The sequence below is a fragment of the Rhinolophus hipposideros genome, assembly GCF_964194185.1.
Source record: "Rhinolophus hipposideros genome assembly, chromosome: 7".
Lineage (NCBI taxonomy): Eukaryota > Metazoa > Chordata > Mammalia > Chiroptera > Rhinolophidae > Rhinolophus > Rhinolophus hipposideros.
The window spans coordinates 855,138-880,858 of record NC_138053.1 but is presented as its reverse complement, the minus strand read 5'-3'; the positions used below and the strand labels follow the sequence as shown (position 1 = coordinate 880,858).

Here is a 25,721-nt window from a genome sequence, read left to right as displayed (position 1 = left end):
GTTTTTTAAAAACACTTGTTGGTTTGATTCTGATTATAAATATTAATGCATGTTCACGTGAAGATTTTTATAAATGAGAAAAGTATGAATGTAATGAAGAAAGTAATGAAATAATGAAACCGGAGGCCAAACAAGTCCGGGGCTCGTGCTGCCTGCGCTGCTCAGCCAATAGACAGACACAGGAGTGGGGTCATAGAGTAAGCGTTTATTATCAGTGCACCAGTGGTCTGAGAAGGCAGTGGGTTAACACCTCCAAAAACCGCATTAACATTCTCAGACTAGCCTGGGGCATTTAAGGGAAAATCTGGGCATTCCTCCAGAGGCTACGTGATGGTTCCAGGGGTCTGCATGGAGCCTTCCCTTTAGCAATGTGGCTCTCTAAAGTGATCACCAACCCAGGAGCAGTGATGGCAATAACCTGGAAAGAATGCTAGGCCATAAAGATCCTGTTCCCCTTCCCAGATTTAAAAAAAGAAAAAAGAAAAAAAGATTGTAATTGGCAAGCACAGGGGGCATTGTGACTAGTAAGCAAGCATAAGTTTCAGGGTAATTATCTAACGCAGGGAACTGGGACAGGGGACATTCCAAGCTCAAACTGCAGGGAAGGGGTTGGTCAATCGTCAAGCTCTAGGGCAGGGAGAGGCGGAGCCGTGGGGGTTCGAATGAGCACCAGTAATATTTCACACCTATCTCTATTTAAGTGGGTTAACTTGAACAGTATTGTATCGTATATACATTTACATCCTACTGTCTCTTATTTTTATATTATAAGCACTTGGGGAAAAGCCTTTAGATCTTGTCCGTTCCTAGAATGTTTTATTTTTTTCTGTCCTGGGCACTCACTCCATTTCCAGTATCAAGAAACTTGCTTAGGTGAGCATGAAATCAGAGCAAGAAATGAAAAATAATAATTAAAAAAACTAGGCAGTTGTACGAACAATTGTATCCAGGCCATAAGCCCCTCATCTCCTCTTTCCATCTTTATGTGCCTGCAATGCCAAGAGGGAGCCCCTGGGTTCGGGGTCCAGGTGACTACAGTTGGAAGCCCGAGGTCAAGGCCATGGTCTAGTCGTTGGGGAAAGCGTCCCTGCAGAAGAGACGCCACTGGGCATGATGAAGACTGCCTGGCCTCACCGGCAGGCATAAGCAAGTGACGATGTCTCGCACTGGCCTCCTGGAGGAAACAGGGGCCGGGGCGGGGGAGGGGAGGCGGGGAACTCGGCCATTTCCCCGGCTCTCGCTCTGGCCTGCGGGCCTGGCCAAGCCAGTCATGGAGGGCCCGGCGGGGAGCAGGCAGTGACCCCCCGAGTGCAGGCGGGGCGTCGCCCTTGGGAGCCGGAGGCTCGAGGGCCCCTTTCCCTCAAAGGCCCCCTCGGAGTCCCCGACGGCCGCCTTCCGTCTCTGCCAGCCTAGCCGGGGTCCTCCAGGCGGGGCATCCGTCTTAAACCCGAATGGCGAGTGTCGGGGGCGGGGCTTCAGGCGGGGCACGTGACCGCGGGCACCGCCCCGCGCCCGCCTCCTGGGCCACTCCAGGCCCGCGAACCACAGCTCGGCGCCGGCGGGGACCATGGCCCCGGGGCAGGCGTGGGCCTGGGCCGTGCTCAGCGCGCTTCTTTGGGGCTGCGGGCTGGCGCTGCAGGGCGGGATGCTGTACCCTCGGGAGAGCGCGTCGCGGGAGCGCAAGGAGCTCGACGGCCTCTGGAGCTTCCGCGCCGACTTCTCCGACAACCGGCGCCAGGGCTTTGAGCAGCAGTGGTACCGGACGCCGCTGCGGGAGGTGAGGGCTCCCTGCTTCGGGCACGCCGGGCCTGGGCGGGGGAGCTCCTGGAAGCCAGGCGGGGGCGTGGGAACCTCCCCCTGTGACAGCGGAGCTGCGGGCCCGGCGGAGGGAAAGGTGAACGCGTTTGGAGGCCTGGGGGGTGGGGCACTGGGGTCTGCCGACCCGGAAGGAGGATGTGGGCGGAGGGGGGCCAGGACCGAAAGTCTGGGGCGCGGGGAAAGGACCTCTGCTCCAGCCCAGTCGGGGAGGTCCAGCCAGAGTCGGGTCCGCGGCACGGAGCCCGGCGGGCAGCGGGAGGAGGGCAAGCTTTGGACATCTTGGGACCAGCTCTGCCCTGGCAGGCAGGACCTTGGATTCCAGGTTCAGCTGGAGGACGGGGCTTGGCACGCAGCCAGCCAGAGACCCTGCTCCAGGTCTCCGCTCTGACTTGGGTCGGGTTGGGGAGAAGTGGGGGCGAGGGCAGGCCTGTGTGCCCATTGCGGTGCCCGCCTCTCCTAGATCCTCTTTTCGGTCTTTGTCTCCCAGCATTCAGCAGGGGAAGAAAACAGGGTGGGGTGGGGGGTTGGGCTGGATGGTAGGCATGTGCCCCACTCATAGGGTAGTTTCCTCAGCGAAGCAGCCCCTGCACGGCCAGCCTTCCTTCCTGGGCAGTCAGTTGATTATCATCTTCCTCTTAGTCAAGGTCTGGTCTCTGCAGATGCTTCTTCCTTCATTCAGGCTGTGTTGTGGCCCTGGGCTCACTCCTTTCAGTGGAGACCCTGGATCCTGGTGCTGGCTGCCTTGAGAAAGAACCTTAGGTCTCACCAGCCCTAGGACACAAACCATCCTGTCAGTTGATCTCTCATCAGCAAGTTATCCATCCATCCAGCCATTATTTAGTGGTTTCCTATTGTGTGGCAGGGCTTGTGTCAGGTGTTGGGGGTGCAGCTGTGAAGGACAGAGGAAATCCTCTCCTTAGAGGTCACACATCTCCACTACAAGATGTCTTTAGGAAGGCCAGGCTGCTTCCAGGCTCACTGAGCTATCTGCCCCACTCCTGCCTAGCCTTCTTCTTGAGGGACTCTGGGGGATTCCCTGGGGGCTCAGGTTCACCCAGTTCTGTCAGATTGTCCTGAGGCAGTATCCCATGGGCCCCGGCCCCAAAAGGCCTTCCCTGACTCCTAAATAGTCCCCTGCCACTCTCCACACTCTTAATAGAGATGGCCACCTGACGGCAGAGGCCTGGTCACCATTTTATTCCTGTTATCTAGAACAGCACTGTAGGTGTTCACTGTCCATGGTCCAATGAATGAATGAGTGACTGATGTCTACTTCATGGAGTTGTGAGAATTAAAGGAGCTCCATAAAGTGCATTGTCACTTGCTGACAAGGAATAACAGTGGTGGGGTGGGTGGTCTGGAATTCCAGGGTCTGTTAGAAGCCTTCTTCCTGCAGGTAGGATTGCTGGGGGACTTTAGATTCTTAGGTGGTCTGGACCTGATCCCCGCCCTTCTTTCCCCAGTCAGGCCCCACCCTGGACATGCCGGTTCCCTCCAGCTTCAATGATGTGGGCCAGGACGGGCAGCTGCGTAGCTTTGTTGGCTGGGTGTGGTATGAACGGGAGGTGACCCTGCCCCAGCGATGGACCCAGGACCTGGACACGAGAGTGGTCCTGAGGATTGGCAGTGCCCACTACTACGCCATTGTGGTCAGTGCAGCAGACAGGGCGAGTGGGCGCGTGCAGCTGCTGGGCATTCTGGGTCTGCCTTGGGGCACTGGCTCCTAGCTACCACCTGGCAGCCTGCCCCCTGGAGTGGATGGGGGAGGAAACACTCATGCCCCACACTGGGGTCTGTGCCCTGGGGGGAGGTGCTGCCTCATCCTCACTGGAGCTCCATTCCTCTCATCAGGCAGCTCAGGGCACCTCTGCGGGCGTGCCTGAGACGGCACTGCTCCTTCTCATGCTTTGGCCTGCTGCTCTCACCCCGTATCTCCCTGTGTCTGCAGTGGGTGAATGGGGTCCATGTAGCAGAGCACGAGGGGGGCCATCTTCCCTTCGAGGTCGACATCAGCACGCTGGTCCAGAGTGGGCCCCTGTCTTCCTGCCGCATTACTATCGCCGTCAACAACACACTCACCCCCTCCACCCTGCCACCAGGGACCATCCTCTACAAGATGGACACCTCCAAGTGAGCAGCACCACGCCCCACCCCATCCTAGTCCCAGCCTGCCAGTGGTGTTCCCACAGGGTGGGGGAGCGTTAGCAGGGGTGAGGCTGAAGAACTCCAGGCAAGGCCCACTTGGCCATTGTCCTCCCACCCTAGGTACCCCAAGGGTTACTTTGTCCAGAACACAAACTTTGACTTCTTCAACTACGCGGGACTGCACCGGCCCGTCCTCCTCTACACCACGCCCACCATCTATATTGATGACATCACCATCACTACTCACGTGGACCAAAACACTGGTGAGGGCTCGCAGCAGCATCGGCCTTCAGCCAGGCCCAAAGTGCCTCTGCTCCCTATTTGAAAAGATGCCCCAGGAGAATGGTTCTCCCAGACTTGTTTACCCTCATAAGTTCCCATCTACCTGAGAAGCTAAAATCCAGCCTGTCTGAGCTGGCAAGGGTTTCAGGAACCCCCATCTGGTCCGATCTCATTCTGTGAGGAGATCAGGCCCAATGAGAAGTAAGGCTTGCTTAGAATCACATCGCTCAGGATGCATGGGGCCCCCTTGTCCTTTCTCCATTGTGCTGCCCTCGCTCAATCTCTCCTCACTGCAGATCAAGCTCAAGAAGTAAATGGTTGTTGGCTGGGGTCTCAGGGACTAAGTGGACTCCTCAGAGTGGTGGCTGCAGGTCACGTCCCTCCTCTCTTGTCTTGTCTCCCTTGTCTCCCATAGGGCTGGTGAATTATCAGATTTTCGTCCAGGGCAGTGAACACTTCGAGCTGCAAGTGTCTCTTTTGGACGAGGAAGGCAAAGTCGTGGCCCAGGGGCTGGGGAGCCGGGGCCAGCTGCAGGTGCCCAGTGCCCACCTCTGGTGGCCGTATCTGATGCATGAGCACCCTGCCTACCTGTACTCATTGGAGGTAATGCTGCTTAGGACTGGGGCTACGGAAGGCCTTTTGCCCCCATCCAGTAGCCCTGCCTGGCTTCAGCTGGGGTGCAGGACAGATGGGCAGGCAGGCATGTTCCCAGCCTGAATTTTTCAATCCTTGGGGGGGTGACCCAGATTTGAAGAGCAGGCCCCAAGGGCAGCGTGGGCAAAGTTTCCCCATTTCAGATGGCAGGAGCCTGCAATTTCTGCATCTCTCTGCTTGCCGTCCGAGAGGTGGGCCGCTGTGGTTTACCAGGGGCCTTCCTGCTGACGGCGGGCTGTGTGGGGCTCAGGCCATCCAGAGTGCCTCATGCCGGCGCTTGGCTTTCACAGGTGAGGCTGACGGCACAGACAGCAGCTCGGTCCATGTCTGACTTCTACACCCTCCCTGTGGGGATTCGCACTGTGGCTGTCACAGAGAGCCAGTTCCTCATTAATGGGAAGCCTTTCTATTTCCATGGGGTCAACAAGCATGAGGATGCTGATGTGAGTTGGGGCTCCTGGGTCCCTGTGGGGGCTGTTTCTCATCTTTACCTTTCCCATTCCCCCTGAAGCGGGTGAGGGCAGCTCAGAGCACTTAAGCAAATTGCTCAAAACCACCCCCTGATGGGACCTGTGCTTGGGCTGGGTAGAGGGCTAATGGGTAACTCTTGAGGGTCCAGCTCTAGAAGGAAATGCATCTTGGACAAGGATGGGGCAGGCAGTCACTCTACTCTGCTGTCCTCTAGATCCGAGGGAAGGGCTTTGACTGGCCACTGACGGTAAAGGACTTCAACTTGCTTCGCTGGCTCGGTGCCAACTCCATCCGCACCAGCCACTACCCCTACGCAGAGGAGGTCATGCAGCTCTGTGACCGTTATGGGATCGTGGTCATTGATGAGAGCCCTGGCGTGGGCATCGTGCTGGCGTGAGTGCCCACCGCCCATGCTGCTCAGCCTGCTCGGCTTGGCGGGCCGTGGTGACACCCTCCCCCTTCCTCCCCGCCCACAGGCAGAGCTACAGCAATGCATCTCTGCAGCACCACCTGGAGGTGATGGGGGAGCTGGTGCGCAGGGACAAGAACCACCCGGCCGTGGTGATGTGGTCTGTGGCCAACGAGCCCGCTTCCTCCCTGAAACCTGCTGCTTACTACTTCAAGTGAGTGCCCCATCTGCCCCGGGCTGAGTCAGGGAAGAGGCCTCACCTTTGGCCCAGCTCAACCTTGGCTGGCGGCCGCTCCGAGGTGGGCATGTGCTGCGTGAGTGGGCCCCGCCCAGCCCAGACGTGAGAGCGCATCCCACACCTGGTCAGCTCAGGGGACCAAATCTCTGCCCACCCATGTTGTGATGTTAGCCCAGAGGGACCCAGTGTCTCCTTCTCACGCCTGAAATTAAATCCAGCGCTAACCTAATCTACTTACATAACTTCAAATGAAAAAACAAACTGTTATGTAAAGGAGAGTCATTTATAAAATGATACGTGAATGTATAGGCCCAGTGAAGGGGCAGAGGCTTGCACCTAGGTGTAGAGCACAGCTATAATCTTCCCTCACTTGTAATGCAGTCTCCATTCCTGGGAAATTGAATGTGTGTTAGCACTTCAGAAAAACACTTTGGGATGCTTCAGGTTCATCTGTAAAGTGGAGTCAGGCTTTATAAAACCAGCTTACCGGTGCACATGATTATAAACAAGTTTGGCAATGACATGCAAGTCTGGTTACATTGTTGGGCAGGACCAGGCCATCATTCACTGAAGGCCAGTAGCTCCCCGCTCCCTGCCCTCCCCACTCCCTTGCCATTGCAGTGGAAGGGAAAGAAACACCACTTGGGTACAGTGTTCCCGAAGTGGGAGTGTCTGCCCTGGGGGTGTTCCTCAGCCCCTTCCGTTTTTTATAGTTGTGTAGTTATAATTTGGCCTGTAGAGGGGACTTATTTCACTTGGTATAGAGGCAGGAGGGGCCGTGAAAACTCTCTGTGGCAGACTCTGCGTCCTTGACTCTCGGAATGCTTTGAAATAAGCCCCGTTTGTGGAAGGCTCTGGGGAGTGACCCCCTGGGCAAAGGACAGCTTGGACCACACAGCCCCTGAGTGTGTGGGGCATGGGGGTGTGTTGAGCCAGGCTGGTGGGCAGAATTTTTGTGGTGAGGGTGAGAGGGGTGTATGTAGTCTGCTAGGAACCGGTGCCTGAGGTTCCTGTCAGGATGGGGTGGGATGTGGAGAGCACTGCCTGGGCTGCAGGAGCTCGGCTAGGCTTTGAAGCACCCCAGCTGACAAACAGGCCGTTTCAGAGTGTTGGTTTGGGATTTGAGAATAAGGGGTACTGTTCTGGCTTGTGGAAACTACAGCCTTTAAATGAGAAGAGCAATTATGGGTCAAGGGTGTAAAGGAAAGAAAATTATCTGTGGAAAAAGAGAAGAGAAAAACAGGCTTAAACAGTGGTTGAGGGCGACCCGTGTAGGGAGACCTCTGACAGCTTCCTTTGTCCGGAAGCCTCTTGCCATCATCCCTCCTTGGTTAGTGCAATTCAGCATAAGTGCCCCTTCTTCAGAGGCTGTCACTGAGTCTCCACTCTCAGTTGTGTGCCCTGTACTGTGTCAGGAACCCCCTTTCCTACCGCCACTGGTACTTGTAGTTTGTAAGCCCTGCCCCCACTGCTGCAGGCGGCTATGGAGGTAGCTGCTGAAGTATCTGGTGAGTTCCTGGCACATGGCACACCGCAGGCAGCCCGCTTCCTAGCATACACTCCCTCATTGTTAAGTTAATATCCATCCTAATCCACACACATCCATTCCTATTTTCAAGAGTGTTTTCAGATTCAGAACCTGGTTGTTGGCAGCGCCCAGTCCACGGACCTCAGCTCTGTGTCTGCTTGTCCCTGCGAGGTGGCCTCTTCTGGGGGGGGGGGCGGCATTTGGTGAGAGAGAAAGAATGTCAGGGAACATGATGTAAGACTGGAGGAACATACTTGTTTATCTAAAATGCACTTAAAGGCAGCGAGGAAAGCAGGTTTTCTTGTTTTGGGAAGATGGACGGGAGAGGATGAGGTGGGAGTGGAGAGCCCTTCCCGGCCTGATGCAGCCGTGTCTCCTGCTCTGTGGACAGGACGCTGATTGCCCATACCAAAGCCTTGGACCCCTCCCGGCCGGTGACCTTTGTGACCAACGCCAACTATGACGCAGACCTGGGGGTGAGCCTGGGGTCCGCGTACCGCCCCCCCCGCCCCCGTCCTCTGGTCCTGTCTGACGCTGGCTCTAGTGCAGGCCGTGTACGTTGTTAGCCTTCTGACGGGGGGCGGGGGGAGCCTCGGGTCATTAGGGGTACACTGTAGGGGCCCTGCGTCGATGCGGGAATACGGTGTCTGGGGGGAGCGCTCGGGGGACAGCCGGCACAGGGCGCGGCTCCTGGGGTGGGCGGGCACGGCGTTTTCACCGATGGTTCAAGTGCCTGGTTTATCCGCTAGGCGCCGTGGCTTCCTCAATTCAAGGAGGCTGGGTGCAGGGTGATACAATCCATTCTCAGTTCAGACTCAGCGTTTCAGGTATCTGAATTTAATTTTATGCACCTCAGTTTATTACGCTCATAAAATGGCAAAGGTTTAAGGGAGCTCAGAGTCATCGTTGTCCAGTGTTTCTCAAACCTGCTGACTGTCAGAACCACTAAGGAAAGCTTTTTGCAAATATGGATCTCTGGATTCTAAGATTCTGATTTACTCAGTGCACGGTGGGAATCTGAGTTTTTTGTGTTTTTTTTTTTTAAATTAGTTTCAGGTGTACAAAACACTGCACTAGACATCTCTACCCCGCACAAAATGATAACTCTCCTCCCCCAGTGTACCCCTCTGACACCGTATACAGCTGTTACAGTTCCACTGTCTCTGTTCCTTATGCTGTACTCCACATACTGTGACCATACATATCCATCTCACAAAACTGGAAATGGAATCTGAGTTTTAAATAGCTCTTCAGTGATTCCGGCCATCAGCCAGCATTAGAAACCATTGGCTGGATCGAGGCTGAGATCAAACGGACAGGCTCACACAGCCAGCTGACCACATGGCCTCTCACTGTCCCGGGCACAGCAGTCCCTCAGAAACCATGTGTTCAGGTGCACTGGAAGGTGTAAAACATGGGAGCAGAAAAATGCTCCTTCCATAGAGAGCCGAAGGCCAGTACTTAGGAGGAAAGTCCTACAGAAAGAAAAGTCATCTAAAGAAAGAATGGATGAGAAAACATTTGTAGATACAAACTGTGAACACTTATTTTAAAACATGGAAGGAAACGGTTTGTAGCCCTGGTGCTCCCTTGCTGTCTTTCAAGAACACCCCCTTCAAAGAAACATGAAGACTGTGGTAAAACACCAGTGGGGCGTGAGGCAGCCCTGGGTGTGGTAGGAGCCCGAGGGTATCTCCTCTGCTCTCAGTCTTCCATGTGCCTAGCACCCTGTGCCTACCTCCTCAAAGGTTACCCAACTCATCTGGTGGGACCTGTCACCCATGTACCTGTGTCCACGCAAAGCACCTCTCCCACTTCCTTTTCCTGTCTGCATTTTCCCACCACCACAGTTTGGAAAGAGGAAGCCATGACTTGAAAAAGATGGACCACGTTAGTCCCAGTGCATGTGTTCAGGTGACGTTAGAGACTGGACATTGTCCTGCCTCACCTGCTGCTCAGTCCTGAGTGCCATATCCTTGACACTCATGGCCATCCCATCGTATCTCCTTGGCTGCCCTGCTGGTGGGGAATTTTCTAGGCACTTTTCAGCTTAGCTCAGGAATGGTATGGTGAATGAAGACTCTTCGTGAAAAGAGCTACGTCTATCCCTCAGTTGAGAATGTTTCTCCAGGGCCAGCAGCACCACGGGGAGGAGAGCAGGCTGCAGTCGGGATGGGCCCAGGCCTTCCACTTAAGCCAGCTCGCTGGAGGCCTGCTCTGCCCTCAGCAGAGCCCTGCTGCAGCCTGTTCAGGAGTGTCAGTCCAGATTTATAGACGGGCTCCATTCAGGTCACTTCTTGACTGTATTTCCTATACATGTAAGCGTCTAAACATTTTCTGTCTCCCCTTCTTACCTTTGCCAGAAGAGCCCTGAGTATGAGAGTCCTGACACTGTTATTCAATTTTATGGTTCATGAATATGCTTTACCACCCTTGTCCTAGGCACCATACGTAGACGTCATCTGTGTGAACAGTTACTACTCCTGGTACCATGACTATGGGCACCTGGAGGTCATTCAGCTGCAGCTAGCCACCCAGTTTGAGAACTGGTATAGGACATATCAGAAGCCAATTATTCAGAGCGAGTATGGAGCAGAAGTCATCTCAGGGTTTCACCAGGTAAGAAGTGCAGAATGTTCTGTTTATCTTTCCACTCTCTTGGGCAGTGATGTCCCTCATTGCCCCAAGGTAGGCATGTGCCTCCTTCCCCGGCCCTCACCTGCCCTGATGCTCTCTGCAGGTCTTTAGGCTTAGCCCTCATTCTCATGGCTGCCCTGGACTCTGGCTTTGGCCGGGCTTGGTTCTGAGGCAGCCTCCTTACTGGCTTTGTTTCCTGTTTCCTTGTTCCCCCTAGCTGCCCAAAAGTAGTCTTGAACAAATGCAAACCTTGGGAGTCATGTCGCTGGCTTCCCCGGCCCATAGAAGGAAGCCCCATCCCTGGTCAGGGCAATCAGCGCCCTTTACTCCCTGCCCTCTCCCAGGTCTTCATCCTCCTCTGCCCTCGCTCTTGGTCACCGGACTGTGCTCTGTGCTCTTTGGCACCTACTCTGGCTTTGGCTGTTCCTTCTGCCTGGAGTGCCCTTGTTAGCACCACAATCGCCAAGTAATGGATTCTAATTCCATGTTCAAGTCTCAGCTTAGATATTCCCTCTTTGGTGAGGTTTACCCCACTGGCCCTAGCAGTTTCCTAGGGGAAATTGTTCCCACTGCTGGTCTCTGTCTCGTCATTTGTCACCATGCGCTGTCATTATTTCTTTGGCTCTCCTTGACCACTGTGGGTTCCAGAGGTCACACAGAGGGTGCCAAACAATATTTGTTAAGAGAATGAGTGAAATCTTGGAGCAAGTTTTTGTCACTAGTTTTTTTCTCATTTGTTTTGTCCACTTCCTCACCAGATATGCTGCTTTGTTTTATGAGGATTTGTTTCATGTGCATTCTTGAACCACAGCCAGCCCCTCATCTGCACCCCAGCCACCTCACACTTGCCTGTCACATCTACTGGGGTTCCTTGTTGACACACATTTCTTAATCCACTTATCCTTGCTATGTTGAACAGCTGTATTACTCTGTTCATCCCTTAAATGCATCTTGCTTACACTGCTGCAAACTGGTGAAGGGGGTATAGCTTATGGAGACGATGTACATACACATTTGTTTTCCCTCTTTGACAAGGTAGCCAACTGCATGTTTAAGACACTGAAAGAGTCTAGCTTAGCGTTGTCTGACAGAACCTTGAGCAGTGATGGAAATGTCCTGTATTTTCACTGTCCAAAGGGGCAGCCACAAGGCACGTATATGGCTGCTGAGGACTGGAAGTGGCTAGTTTGACTGAGTTGATTTCTTTTAGTTTTAAGTTTAAATAGCCATTTGTAAATAGCATTAGCTGATGCAGGGTCATTTCCATTAACAAAGTAAACAAATCTGAATTGTGCCCTGCTCTCAAATTCAGCTTTGGAACTGGAGCAAAACATGGCTCAGTTTACAAGTTAACGTTTTCAGTGGATCTTATACAACATTTTCATCCTCATTGGAAAAGAAAGCCAAAGCCAACAGAGTGTTCTCTCACAAATGACTGGAATGCTGCGTCCTCCAGCACCTAAGACTTGAGCTTCCCAAGTTCCCATGAGATGAAAACTCAGACTCGAGAACAAGAACCCATACCTAAGACCATCCGAAAGATCGTTATGTCTCAGTACAGGACACTTCGGAGCTCTTCACCAGACACTGGATGAGTCCACACTTGTGGCCTCTATGTTTGCTGTGGATAGATAGCCTTCTCACCCGGCAGGTCTTGGTTTACCCACTTTCTGAGGGAAGCTCCCTGTGGCCCCGTGTCAAACATCCTGGTAAACACCTCCCCCCCCACCTCAGGCTCCAGCTTGCACTCTCCTTCTCTACCCTCATTACACTTACAACTTGTGTCTTTCCTGCTGGACTGTGAAGCCTGGAGGGCTGTGGCACTTATCTTTCTTGTTTATCACTTTATCTCCAATGCCTGCCATATAAGTACATACCGAATAATTATTTGTTGAAAGGATGGATGTGCTTAACAGCAGCTACTTACTCAGACCACATACAAATGAATCTGAAGTGATTTAGACTGAGTCAAACTAGTTCTCAGATTACACACTGGCGGCTACTTGAAATTTCAGCTTTATTTATTTATTTTTTTCTGTTTTTTTAAAAAATTTTTATTCTAGTCTTTATATTTCACATATAAGTGAAATCATACAGTATTTGTCTTTTCTCTGTCTGACTTATTTCACTTAGCATATACTCCGTTGTATATATGTACCACCTCTTCTTTATCCAATTGTCTATTGATGGGCATTCCAGTTGTTTCCATGTTTTGGCTATTGTGAATAGCGCTGCACTAAACATAGGGGTGCACATATCTTTACAAATTAGTATTTTGGATTTCTTTACATAAATACCCAGAAGTATAATTGCTGTGTCATAAGATACATTTTTTAATTTTTTGAGGAGCCTCCATACTGTTTTCTATAGTGGCTGTACCAGTTTGCGTTCCCACCAACAGTGCACGAGGGTTCCTTTTTCTCTACATCCTCTCCAAGATTGGTTTGTTGATTTTTTGATGATGGCCATTTTGACAGGTGTGAGGTGATATCTCATTGTGGTTTTAATTTCTCTGATGATTAATGATGTTGAGCATCTTTTCATATGTCTATTGGCCATTTGTATGTCCTCTGGAGAAATGTCTATTCAGATCCTCTGCCCATTTTTTATTTTGATTTTTTTTTGGTGTTAAGTTGTATGAGTTCATAATACATTTTTGATATTAACCCTTTATCAGATGTATCATTGGCAAATGTCTTCTCCCATTCAGTAGGCTGTCTTTACATTTTATTGTTTTCTTTTGCTGTGAAAAAATGTTTTAGTTTGATGTAGTCACATTTGTTTATTTTTGTTCGTTTGTTTGTTTCCCTTGCCCGAGGAGATAGATCAGAAAAAATGTCATTAAGAGAAATATCAGAGAGTTTACTTTACTGCTTATGTTTTCTTCTAGGAGATTTATGGTCTTGGGTCTTACATTTAAGTCTTTAATCCATTTTGAGTTTGTTCTTGTATACGGCGTAAGAAGGTGGTCCAGTCTCATTTCTTGGCATGTACCTGTCCAATTTTCCCAACATCATTTATTGAATACATTGTTTTTTCCCCCTGTATATTCTTCCCTTTTTTGTATAGATTAAACGACCATATAAGTGTGGGTTTATTTCTGGACTCTCTATTCTGTTCCATTGATCTATGTATCTGTTTTTATGCCAGTACCATGCTGTTTTGATTACTATAGCTATGTAGTATAGTTTGGTATCAGGTAGCGTGATACCTTCAATTTGTTCTTCAAGAATATCATGACTATTCTGGGTCTTTTGTGGTTCCATAAAAATTTTAAGATTATTTGTTCTATTTCTGTGAAAAATGCCAGTCATATTTTGATAGGGATTGTATATAATCTATAGATTGCTTTGGGAAGTATGAACATTTTAATGATGTTAATTCTTCCTATCCATGAGGAGCACAGTGTATGCTTCCATTTGTTTGTATCTTATTCAGTTTTTTTCTTCAGTGTTTTATAATTTTCTGAATACAGGGCTTTTTACAGGTCCTTGGTTAAATTTATTCCTAGGTGTTTAATTTTTTTTGATACAATTGTAAATGGGACGGTTTTCTTAATTTCTCTTTCTGACATTTCATTATTGGTGTATAAAAAGATAACCTATTTCTGAATATTAATTTTGTATCCTACTACTTTACTGAATTCATTTATGAGTTCTAATAGGTGAAATCTTTAGGATTCTCTCTATATGGTATCATTTCATCTGCACATAATGACAGTTTTACTTCTTTCTTTCCAATTAGGGTGCTTTCTATTTCTTTTTCTTATCTGATTGCTGTGGCTAGGACTTCTAAAACTAAGTTGAATAAAAGTGGTGAAGGTGGACATCCTTGCCTTGTTCCTGATCTTAATGCTTTATAGCTTTTTCCCATTGAGTATGATATTAGCTATGAGCTTATCATATATGGCCTGTATTATATTGAGATATGATCCCTCTATTGCCACTTTGCTGAGAGTTTTTATCATAAATGGGTGCTGGATTTTTGTCAAATGCATCTATTGATGTGATCATATGATTTTTATCTTTCATTTTGTTTACGTGGCATATCACGTTAATTGATTTGCTGATATTGAACCAAGCTTGAATCCCAGGAATAAATCCCTCTTCATCATGGTGTATGATTTTTTTCAATGTGTTGCTGAATTTGTTTTGCTAATATTTTGTTGAAAATTTTGCATCTATATTCACCAGGGAATTTGGCCTATAATTTACTTTCTTTGTAATATCTTTGTCTGGTTTTTGTATCAGGGTAATGGTGGGCTCATAGAATGAGCTTGGGAACCTTCCCTCCTCTTGAATTTTTTTGGAATATTTTGAGAAGAAAAGGTGTTAATTCTTCTTTAAATATTTGGTCAAATTCACCTGTGAAGCCGTCTGGTCCAGGACTTTTTTATCTGTTGGGAGTTTTTTTTATTACTGATTTAATTTTGTTAGTAGTAATTGGTCAGTTCAGATTTTCTGTTTCTGATTGTTCAGGTTTGGAAGACTGTATGTTTATAGGAATTTATCCATTTCTTCCAGATTGTCCAATTTGTTGGTGTATAATTGCTCATAGTATTTTCCTATGATCCTTTGTATTTCTGTGGTGTCCACTGTCACTTCTCTTCCATTTCTGATACTATTTATTTGGGTCCTCTCTCTTTGTTTTCTTGAGTCTGGTTAAAGGTCTGTCAATTTTGTTTATCCTTTCGAAGAACCAGCTCTTGATTTCACTGATCTCTTCTATTATTTTTCAGACTTTAATTATTTCTGCTCTAAACTTTATTATTTCCTTCCTTCTACTCACTTTGGGCCTTGTTTGCTGTTGTTTTTCTAGTTCCTTTAAATATAAAGTTAGATTGTTTATTTAAAATTTTTCTTGTTTCTTCAGGTAGACCTGTATTACTATGAATTTCCCTCTTTGGACTGCTTTTGCTGTGTCCCATAGATTTTTGGGTCATTTTGTTTTCATTTTCATTTGTCTTAAGGTATCTTTTGATTTCTCCCCTGATTTCATTGTTGACCCATTCATTATTTAGCCTGTTATTTAGTCTCCATGTGTTTGTGTGTTTTTCGTTTTTTTTCTTGTGATTGATTTCTAGTTTCATACCACTGTGGTTGGAGAAGACACTTGATATAATTTCAGTCTTCTAAATTTATTGAGACTTGTTTTGTGGCCTATCTTGGAAAATGACCGATGCACACTTGAAAAGAATGTATATTCTGCTCCTTTGAGGTGGAATGCTCTAAAAATATCAATTAATTCCATCTAATGCAGCGTCATTTATGTCTGCTGTTTCCTTGTTGATTTTCTGTCTGGAAGATAGGTCCATAGGTGTCCCCTACTATGATTGTTACTGTTGATCTCTCCCTTTCTGTCAGTCAGTATTTTCTTTATATATTTACGTCGGTTGCATAAATGGTTACTACAATTAAATCGTCTTGTTGGATTGATCCCTTTATCATTATGTAATATCTTTCATTGTCTGTTATTATAGTCTTTGTTTTAGATGAAAAGACATTATTGTTTTACTATATAACATATTAGAGAATATACGTGACTACATTTTCTCAAATGGTAAGTGAGACACAGGATAACAGTTCTCTTTGATTACAGAAATCCTCAATATCATCTTCCTTTTGGAGAATTCATTTTCTTACGACATCTATGATACTGTCCATCAGGATTCCAGTGATACTTAGTGATAAAGAACAATTTTGCTAAGTTGTTCTATCATGGGTCCCTGCTCAAGGTGTTCATCTTTTTCTTCCAGTCTGGTTTTTAGCACTTTGTCTTGTGTTTCTTCATGATTATGCACAGGATATGGCCAACGGATAGTTTTTGTGTGTTCATATGGAATGTCCACCAGATGGTAGCATACTATTGTCCTGCCATCATATGTCAAAGCAAGCTTTACTTTGCAATTATACTCATCTGGAAGAGAAGAATACATGGATTTCTGACAAACACAATGAAAAGCTCCATTTTTAATTGGAAATAAATGTTTCAGGATGGATCTGTTTGATAGCGCCCATTTTACTGCTGCAACCACCATGGTGAATCAAGATGCTTATCAGGTGGTTTGAAAAAAGGTGATTTGAAGGGAAACTGCTTTTAAAATTTTCCCCAACATTTGCTTCTAGGCATACCTATTTTAATCCCTTGACAGCTGCTCACTGTGAGCCTACCATCTTGCCTCTGTCCGGGTCCTACAAGCTTATAGTCTTTGTTTTAAAGTATATTTTGTCTGATGTAAGTATTGCTACTCCAGTTCTTTGTTTTGTTTTGTTTTGATTTGCATGAAATATCTTTTTCCGTCTCTACATTCAGTATATGGGTGACTTTCAATCTGAATTGGGTCTCTTGTAGACAGCATATGTAAGGTCTTGTTTTCTTATCCATTGTTCTACCCTATATCTTTCTTTTTAAAATAAATTTTATTGGGGAATATTGGGGGACAGTGTGCTTCTACAGGGCCCATCAGCTCCAAGTAGTTGTCCTTCAATCTAGTTGTGGAGGGCGAAGCTCAGCTTCAAGTTCAGTTGCTGTTTTCAATCTTTAGTTGCAGGGGGCGCAGTCCACCATTCCATGTGGGAATTGAATCGGCAATCTTGTTGAGAGCTTGCGCTCTAACCAACTGAGCCATCTGACTGCCCCTACCCTATACCTTTTGATTGGAGCATTTAATACATTTACATTTAAAGTGATTATTGACAGATACATCAATAAAGACTTCTTAAAGAAGTCCCTCTAACATTCTTTGTAATACTGGTTGTTTGGTGGTGATGATCTCCTTTAGCTTTTTCTTGCTGGGTAGAGCAGTCTTGGTTATAGGTCCTTCGTTTTCATCGCATTGAACATTTCCTGTCAATCCCTTTTTGCCTGCAAAGTTTCTGTTGAGAAATCAACTGACAATCTTATGGGGACCTCCTCATAACTAGATGCCTTTGTCTTGCTGTTTTTAGGACTGTCTCTGTGTCTTTAACTTTTGTCATTTTAATTATAATGTGTCTTGGTGTGGACCTGTTTGGGTTCATCTTGTTTGGGACTCTCTGCACCTCCAGGACTTGTATGTCTATTTCCTTTGCCAAGTTAGGAAAGTTTTCAGTCATTTCTTCAGATAGGTATTCAATCCCTTGCTCTCCCCTTTCTCCTGGTACACCTATGATGTGAATGTTGTTACAGTTGATATTGCTCCAGAGATGGATTAAACTATCTTCATTTTTTTTTTATTGTTTTCTCTTTTTGTTGTTACAGTTGGGTGTTTTCTGCTACCTTGTCTTCCAAGTCATTGATTCGATTGTCTGCTTCATCTAATCTGTTAATTCCTTCTTATGTATTCTTCATTTCAACTAGTGTGTTCTTTATTTCGACTCTTTTTTATGTTTTGTGTGTCATTTTTTATGCTTCCTATCTCTTTGTTGAAGTTCTCACTAAGTTCCTTGAGCATCCATGTAACCAGTGTTTTGAATTCTCTTGTAGGTTGGTTGCCTCCATTTCACTTACTTCTTTTCCTGGAGTTTTCTCCTTTTATTTGGGACTTCCCCTTCCCAGCCCCCCTCTTTTCCTGGAGTTTTCTCCTTTTATTTGGGACTTCCCCTTCCCAGCCCCCCTCATTTTAGCTGCCTCTCTGTGTTGGTTTCTATGCATTAAGTAGATCTCCTATGTCTCTCAGTTTTCACTGGGTAACCTTATACAGTATGTGTCCTGTATGGCCCAGTGAAGCAGTCTTGTTGATCTCCTGTGCGTGTGTTCCAGGAGTGTCCCTTATATGGGCTGTGTGTACCTTCCTGTTGTAGTTGAGCCTTGACTGCTGTTGGCACATAGAGGGTGGGATTAACTCTCAGGGTGACTGGCTGTGAGGAGTGGCTATGCCCACAGTGTATGAGCTGCTATGAGGGGGACTTGCCCCAGCGGGCTCCTGTGCCTGTTGTGGCCACCCTTTGGGTCTGCTGCTTGTGGGGCTAATTGGGTAGTGCTCATCTGTGATCTGAAGCTGGCCTCCAGGTGTGTTGGTTCTGGGGCCTCTTGAGAGGGACTCCCGTATAGGCGAAGGTCAGCTGCTACCTGTGACCAGCATGGGGCTACCTGGTAGAAGCTACAAAACTATCTGTGGTTGTTTGCTGTTTGTGCTAAACCTGGAGGTGCATGGGGGAGGCCATTCTGAGAATTGAGTCCGGCTGCCACCAGTACCAGGCCTGGGTCAACTTAGCAAAAGGCCCAGGGCACCCTGAGGCCTGATGCTACCTGCTGGCTTTTCATAAGACTCAGCTGCTGAAAGAGCTTCAGTCGGTATGCGAGTTGGGTGAGGCAGAGTCCCAGGTAATCACTGGGGTAAGGTGAGTGTTCAGAGGGTTAATACAGATTCATCTTTGGCAGCCAGTGTTGAGCCCAGAGCCCCTTGCAAAGGTCTCAGAGCACACCTTGGCCAGCTATCGCCTGACTCGGGTATGCAGACCCCTGAGAGTTGTTCAAGAAAGATTGTAGCATGAGTTGGTACTGGTTTGCCAGCGTGCTGAAAGTGCCTCTGGTATTGCTGTGAGTTATCTGGGGCAGGTTCCCAGGGAGTCACTGTGGTGGGGTGAGCGGAGTTCACCAGGCCAATACAGTTTCAGGTTTGGTTGTGTGGGAAAGGTCTCTCGCCTGTAGGCTACACGTGAGGCAGGGTGAACACAGGGATAATGGAAGCTGTCCCACTAGCCCTCGCTTTGAAGCCACACAACTCAGCCTTTCCCTGTATGTCTCTAATGCTTCTTTAGTTGCATTCCCTCTGCCACTGCCCATGGTGAATGCCTGCAAGCGAGTCTGTGTGCAGGCCCTATAATAGGACATCTGGGTTTCCAGCAGCCTTCTGTCTCATCTGGATGGGTGAAATCCTCACTGCTTTTCACTGTCAGATGTTGTGGGGATTTCTTCCCAGCACTGGAGGCCTGGGCTGGGGAGCCTGGTGTGGGGCTGAAACCCCTCACTCTTCAGGGGGAACCTGTGGCTGAGATATCCCTCCTGATGCTCAACTACTACACTTGGGTGTGGGACCAGCCACTTTCACGTCTGTGCCCCTCCTACCAGTCTTGACATGGCCACTTTTTTATATCCTTAGTTGTAACACTTCTGTTCAGCTAGTGTTCAGATGATTCTCCATGTTGATTGTTCTATAATTTAGTTGTAATTTTAATGTGGTCATGGAGGCAGCTGGCATAGTATTGATCTACTCTGCCATCATGCCCGGCCACCTTAAAACTTGAGGTTTAAATTTATTATTCAAAGACATTTTTACTTCCAGTGTAGTTTAGCTTTAAGACTCCACTGGTGAATAGAAATGGAAAAATAAGAGAAAGCAAGTATCACATTATGTTGATAAATTAAGTAGTTACTAATTAAGGGTTTTTTAGAAATATTTTTCCTCTGGACTGCGTCATACCCTGGTGGTATCTTCTGCAATCACTGCAGCCCCTAGAGACAGATGTTTAGGTCATTATCACATTTTTTTTGACATTTACAGTTCTGCCATTCCTGACTCTTAACTTCTCTCTTTGCCTTCCATTCCAGGACCCACCACTGATGTTCAGTGAGGAGTACCAGCAAGGCCTGCTAGAGCAGTATCATTTGGTTCTGGATCAAAAACGCAAAGAGTATGTGGTTGGAGAACTCATCTGGAATTTTGCTGATTTTATGACTGACCAGTGTAAGTGGCAGTTTGGTTTAGGGGAATGTACCATTTCTAATTTTTTCAGGGTGGCCTTTCAGTTTAGTACATTTGGTTGTAAGAACAGTGGAAACAGGATGGAAAAGTTGATCTAATCAACGCAGGTGACAGAGAATTTCCTGGGAAAAGTAAGTTACATTTAGCAAACAGCAATCACTTGCCTGCTTCCTACTGTGTTTTCCCGAAAATAAGACCAAACCGGAAAATAAACCCTAGGATGATTTTTCAGGATGACATCTCCTGAACATAAGCCCTAATGCTTCTTTTGGAGCAAACCTTAATATAAGACCCAGTGTTATTTTCGGGGAAACATGGTAAATCATTTCATGGTAAAAAGAAAATGGGTACTGTCTTGAGGCAAAGTGGCTGACTTGCCTTGTCTTTTTAACAACAGCATGAGGAAGAAACGGACCTTGTATGGGATTTACTTGTGGGATACACTCATTATTCCAGGGTAGTATATAAAGGCTGAGAAATGTGATTAGTTCAAATCTGTTTATATATACACTTTTACAAAGCAGGTTCACTGAATACAGGAAAGTGAAAGCATTTTGAATGTGGGCGAGTTTAAAAGTGGTCAAAGAAAATAATGTATGTACTCTTTCTCAAGTGGGGATAGATGAGGGCTACTTCATTTAAGTTCCAAATGAATGCTTCTCATTTTTTTATATACGTCTAGAATACCAGTTTCTTGATATACCATGAACTTGGGATAGCAATTGGGGGGTGGGGAAGGATTTGGTAGTCGTGGGAATTATAATACATTACTTATGGAGAAAGACCGGTCTTTCTGACAGTTAAAGTTTAACTAAAAATTAGAATGGAAGAAAGAATGAGATGGGCCTCTGTTCTGCTTGGCAAATGTGGTTAATGGCTTCTGGAAATATCCCAGATGGCAGTCCAGTTTCATCAATGGGCCACCAGCTTTGTGTGGTGAGAAATTAGCTTTGTGACCTTGGACAAGTGACCTGACCTCATCCTACCACCTTGCAGGTTCATATAGGGATTCCATCTGACAATGTGCTTGTTAGTGCCTGGCATTTGCTTATTGTGGAGAGATTATTAGTGTCTTGAACTTCTTGGTGAAGAGACCTACTTCCCATTTCACAGAAGCTGTGGTTTCACTGGAGAGTGGATTGTGTGCTGAGAGTACACTTCTGACAGGCTCTCCTAGCTTTTCTCCTTTCACAGCTTCAACAGAAGTGGGAGCTGTACTGGAAGTGTGCCCAGGACTCTGAAATCTAGTAGATCCTGCCCGGCACCTTGACTTCTCAGGACTGTAGCTCCCACTAGGAGACTTGTCTTCCCAAGGGTAACTTTTGTCTCAGTCCCCTAACAGTTACCAGGCAGCTGGGTACTGTAATGCTCTAAACCTTATTTTGCAAGGAAAAGGTTAACAATTTTGGATCTTTCCCCCTAACAGATGAAAAATCCACACACCAGGGAGCTGAGGTGTTTGGGGGAGTGGTGGTAGTTAAAACTTTAACCCATTAAGTGGCCACTTCAGAGCAAGCAACCCTGAACTATATGAGGCTATTTCTATTTCATGCTCAGCGTGGACCCATCAGAAGTCATCTGAAACATCTTCTGCTTTGTTTTTAGCACCAATGAGAGTAATAGGGAATAAAAAGGGGATCTTCAGTCGTCAGAGACAACCAAAAAGTGCAGCATTCCTTTTGCGACAGAGATACTGGAAACTTGGCAATGAAACCAGGTACCATCGGTCAGCTGTGAAGTCACAGTGCGTGGGAAAGAGCCCGTTTACTTTTTAAAGAACTACCTCTTCAGACAGCAGCTGTGTCAGCCCCTTATCCCCAAGTAAGAGGCAACTTCCTGGACTGTGTGTGGCAGACCAGAAAGTTTCTGGTCTGGATTTTGTAGTAATTTGCTAGAAGGGAATGTGGAAATGAAAATCAAGGCTTTTGTAATATGGGAATAGAGTTGGCTCAGAAGTGACCATCCATAAATTAAATGATCTGTACTACAGAAAAGCATCTGAAATTATGTGTCAAGCTGCTTTCATAGTCTTAACTGTATGATTCTTGAGAAAGCCCTGCTTCAGCACTCCAACCACATACTGGTGAAAGACTGTGCTTCCAAAGGGACAGCCACTCAGCCTAGGACACCTGTGCTCGTGCCCCAAACCAGGCCCGCCCTGACTGAAGAAGGGAAACGCCACAGATGATCTGAAGTCCCAGCACAGTTAGACGTGCTGCCATGCTGTAAGGAACAAGGTCTGTGCACTGGTTTCCACACCGTTAAGCAGACAGGTACGCCTAAGAGGTGAGAGCTGAGGAATGTCTGAGTTGGGAGGGAGCTCAGAGGTTACCAGTTCTGTCCAGGACATCATTCCAGCCTCAGCCAGCCTCAGTCTGGTCTTGACAGAAGTGGGCAGATGGCTGTGAAGGCCCTGTGGCCACGTCATGACCACCTCCACTGAGCGTGAAGAGACCTCTGTAATTAAACAGGCTGGGCCTGCGGACAAGTAGTTGACCTTTGAACAACATGGACTTAAAAACTGTGGGTCCACTTTACACGTGGAATTTTTTATTGACCATTCAGTCCAAAACCGTGCTGTCACCTCCGCAGTGGGGGTCGCGTACAGGGAGGGCCAACTGTAGTTATATGCGATTTTCAACTGCACAGGAGGCTGGCACCCCAACCGCCCCCATGTTATTCAAGAGTCACCTGTACTCCAGGCCTTTGTGCCCCTGGGTGACACCACCTACCCTGCTCCCAGAGAATGGTCTTATGCAGTCGTTTCTCCTCTTCACAGGCTCCATTAAGGCAAGTAAGGTCCATTAATCCTAAGGTTTGGTAGTCAGCAAGCCTGGCTTAAGGCTGAAAGCTTTGGAAAAGTACTCATCGGTATCCAGTCACATGGAATACCACGAACCAAGACAGTTAACACAGAACTTGATCCACTTTGTGGTCAATTCCACACGTCTCTAACATGTCCCTTTCCAAGCTCCATGAGAGAAACAGTCAAGGTAATATGACCTCATTTTAGTGGTCATCTTTAGACCACTTTTACGAAATCAGAGTGTAGTCAGTTCAAATAATAAGTTAGGAATTCTAGTGATTACATATTTCTTTTTTTTTTTACCACTGACCTTATTAAGTTCCTTGAAGGAATCAGTTTTGTGTTCCGGTTTAACGTCAAGGAATAGTATATAAAACTGTTTACTTGACAAACATCAAAAAACATTAAACATAATAGACTCTTGAATGTTTTATAAATTAGGGGTAAGGCCTATTTCTTTTTTTGTTTTCTTAGAGTAGAGGAGTTTATATGTTTATTGGATTTGTTTCCTCTCAGCCACAGAGAAAAAGACCCAAACAGAAGTCCCTACATTTTCTTGTATAACTTAAAATATACTATATCATTGCTACATATTTATACTTGAATAAATCTTGATCTACAAAGCACATTTCTTATCACTGTTACCAGAATGTTGCAAAAAAGCCTATTCTGCCTTGAGTTTATTACTATGCTTCTTAAGAGGCTCATGCGAATCTCACCTTCCATTTGTTAAATTTGATCCTGGAAATAGATATAACCAAAATCTCTGGAACTATGAAATATTTTTATTCCAAAATCAAATATTTTGGTTCCTTTTCCACACAATGATGCCCACTCTAGAAAAGCCTTTTATCGCATTCTATATTTTAACTTCCAGAGTTTTGTACTAAATAGTAGAACCACAGTACTTGGGAATCTCAGCCAAGGAGTATATAATTGTATCACTACAATGTATTACTTACACATTTAAAAAAAGTGTTGACTTAAAATAGTTCAGTCAATTCTGACAGTCAATAAACTAGTTAATAACTTATTTTTTAAATAGAACAATCCATTCAACTTACCATGTAAGTACAACCTCAGTGCTACTACAGATTAGTTTTTTAAAAAGACCCACAAACCTCCAAACTGTGATAGAAGGTATCTTGGATTCACCTCTGAGAACTGCTGGAGAGATGGCTAGCTCTTTCTTTCCCCCAAGTATAACACCCTGGTAAGAGAACTATGGCTCTGGGAATTTCAGAGGTGACCTCCCCCAGGACTGCTCAGACGAGCAGGAGGCTAAGTCACACGAAACCGCTTGTAGCAAACCCCCAATGGCTTGCAGTGGAAGAAGTACCTACCTATTTAGCGTAGGGTTCCAGTACCCAGCACAGTACCTTGTGTTAATAATAAATGAACATGTGGCTGTTCTACCCTTTTGTACTGAAGGAGTAAATAGCAAACCTGGTGCTTGTTGCTCACCTGTTAGGGACTTTTCTGTCTTAACAGAAATGAAAGCAAAATAATAATGAATTAGATCTTCATGTCTTTTGTTTTCTGAAAGCCAAGACAGACCATATCCCTTTTATATTTGCCCTTCAGCACTGCCCTTCACTGCAAATTCTCCTGTCGTGTTATCATTTCTACTTCATATTTATCATTGTTTATTATTTAAACTGTCCACTTTCTAATGATACATGGAGGAACATTATTTTCATTAGTGGGATGCCTTTAAATTACAGACAGGATATGCTGTTGTTTTAGTTTTCCTGCAGATAGATAATTACATGTAGATAAATTCTTGATACACTTCAGTTCTTGGATCAAAGTGTTTTTATATCTTCCCTAAGCTAGGTGTCCCATTCACTTCTGATGTCTTATCACCATCAGATCTAATCTGAGTTTTAAGACTCATTTTACTTAAAGGCTTTTAGTCATCCTTTATCTTCTATTTTCTGAAATGCATATCTAATTTGGGTAAAAGAAAACAAGGGTAAATTTTGAAAAGATAGTTTCGGTTTTCAGACTTGACAATCCCCGTGCTGCCTTTAATGTAAAAGGGAAAGTCTCCTTGCAAAGAACATTCCAATGATCAACACAAATAAGCTGGGGATCCGTAAGGTCCGCTCAGGTCCTAAGGTTCTAGCCCAGAACAAACTTCCACAAATTATGGCTAAAAGGTATGGCAAATGGATTCATCTTTCTTGCAGATGTTATTTTTTTTGAATAATTGTAAGAGTGGAGTGCTCAAGGTGAGCTGAAGTAAAGCAGTGAAAAAAACAGCTGATTAATACATTCTGTGTGCTTACAAAACCGAAAGCACTAACACCTTTTCGTTAATTCTTGACAACCGCATACATCATAAACCTATAGGAATTCCAAGAATTAGAATCTCTAAGAGAATCTCTTGTGTTTTCTATCAGTTACATACAATTTAAGAGAAAAAGAATCAACGTAGTACACCTTTAGAAATAAGGTTACAGTATGAGGTTACTTCAAGCATACTTTGAGTGAATTCATTTCAGCTCTTTTGAAATGTCATACTACAGTATAAGAACGATGGCAGCACAATTTACACTGGCAACTTCTACATTTATTTTATACCAAAAAAGTTATGTGCAACAAATAAACATTCTTACATATTTACATTTGTTTTTACCAGTTAGCAAAACTGTCCTAAATCTCTGGTAAAGAATATTCCTATCTATATTGAAAGGGGAGATCTGCCCAGTGAACTCCATTTTAAGTGAATGTTTACTCTGGAGTGTAAAGCACTAGTAATAAATATTTTTGATGGAACATACTATACAGATCATACACCTCATACTTAGGCCATGCTTAATACAGTTTTATAACAAAGTATTTTACCTTTTCTGGGCTAATTTGTCAAAAACATGTTGAACCAAAGTAGCCTGGACTTCCACCTGGTTCATTTTGTTTTACTAAAGGGAAGTTCTCACAGATTAGGAATCCCAAGTGCTGCCTACCACGTCTGAATAGAGATGTTGTAGGACTTGCATGTGGAGGGAAAATACGTGAGGACAAAGGTTGCATGTTAGGTACTCC

At 46.1% G+C, this 25,721-nt stretch overlaps 1 protein-coding gene and 1 pseudogene across 6 annotated transcripts; one reads left to right on the top strand and one right to left on the bottom strand.

Annotated features, from left to right (window-relative positions):
• The first annotated feature begins 1,527 nt into the window (after nt 1-1,527).
• On the top strand, nt 1,528-24,921 carry GUSB (glucuronidase beta). 5 transcript variants are annotated; one of them, XM_081052998.1, is made up of 12 exons: nt 1,528-1,777; nt 3,282-3,467; nt 3,767-3,948; nt 4,084-4,226; nt 4,661-4,848; nt 5,190-5,342; nt 5,585-5,763; nt 5,847-5,993; nt 7,937-8,021; nt 9,988-10,164; nt 19,714-19,849; nt 21,473-24,921. In XM_081052998.1, exons 1-12 carry the CDS (start codon nt 1,568-1,570, stop codon nt 21,640-21,642), a joined length of 1,956 nt encoding a protein of 651 aa, XP_080909124.1. In that variant the 5' UTR covers nt 1,528-1,567; the 3' UTR covers nt 21,643-24,921. The 5 variants fall into 5 exon arrangements, 4 of the variants coding, with proteins under 4 accessions (XP_080909124.1, XP_080909123.1, XP_080909126.1 ...); XM_081052997.1 differs by having other exon boundaries at nt 7,937-8,099; XM_081053000.1 differs by having other exon boundaries at nt 1,552-1,777; nt 3,286-3,467.
• LOC308500003 (large ribosomal subunit protein mL42-like) lies at nt 15,793-16,219 on the bottom strand (annotated as a pseudogene). The gene has a single exon. The product of its transcript is annotated as a large ribosomal subunit protein mL42-like (transcript).
• Nucleotides 24,922-25,721: the final 800 nt, after the last annotated feature.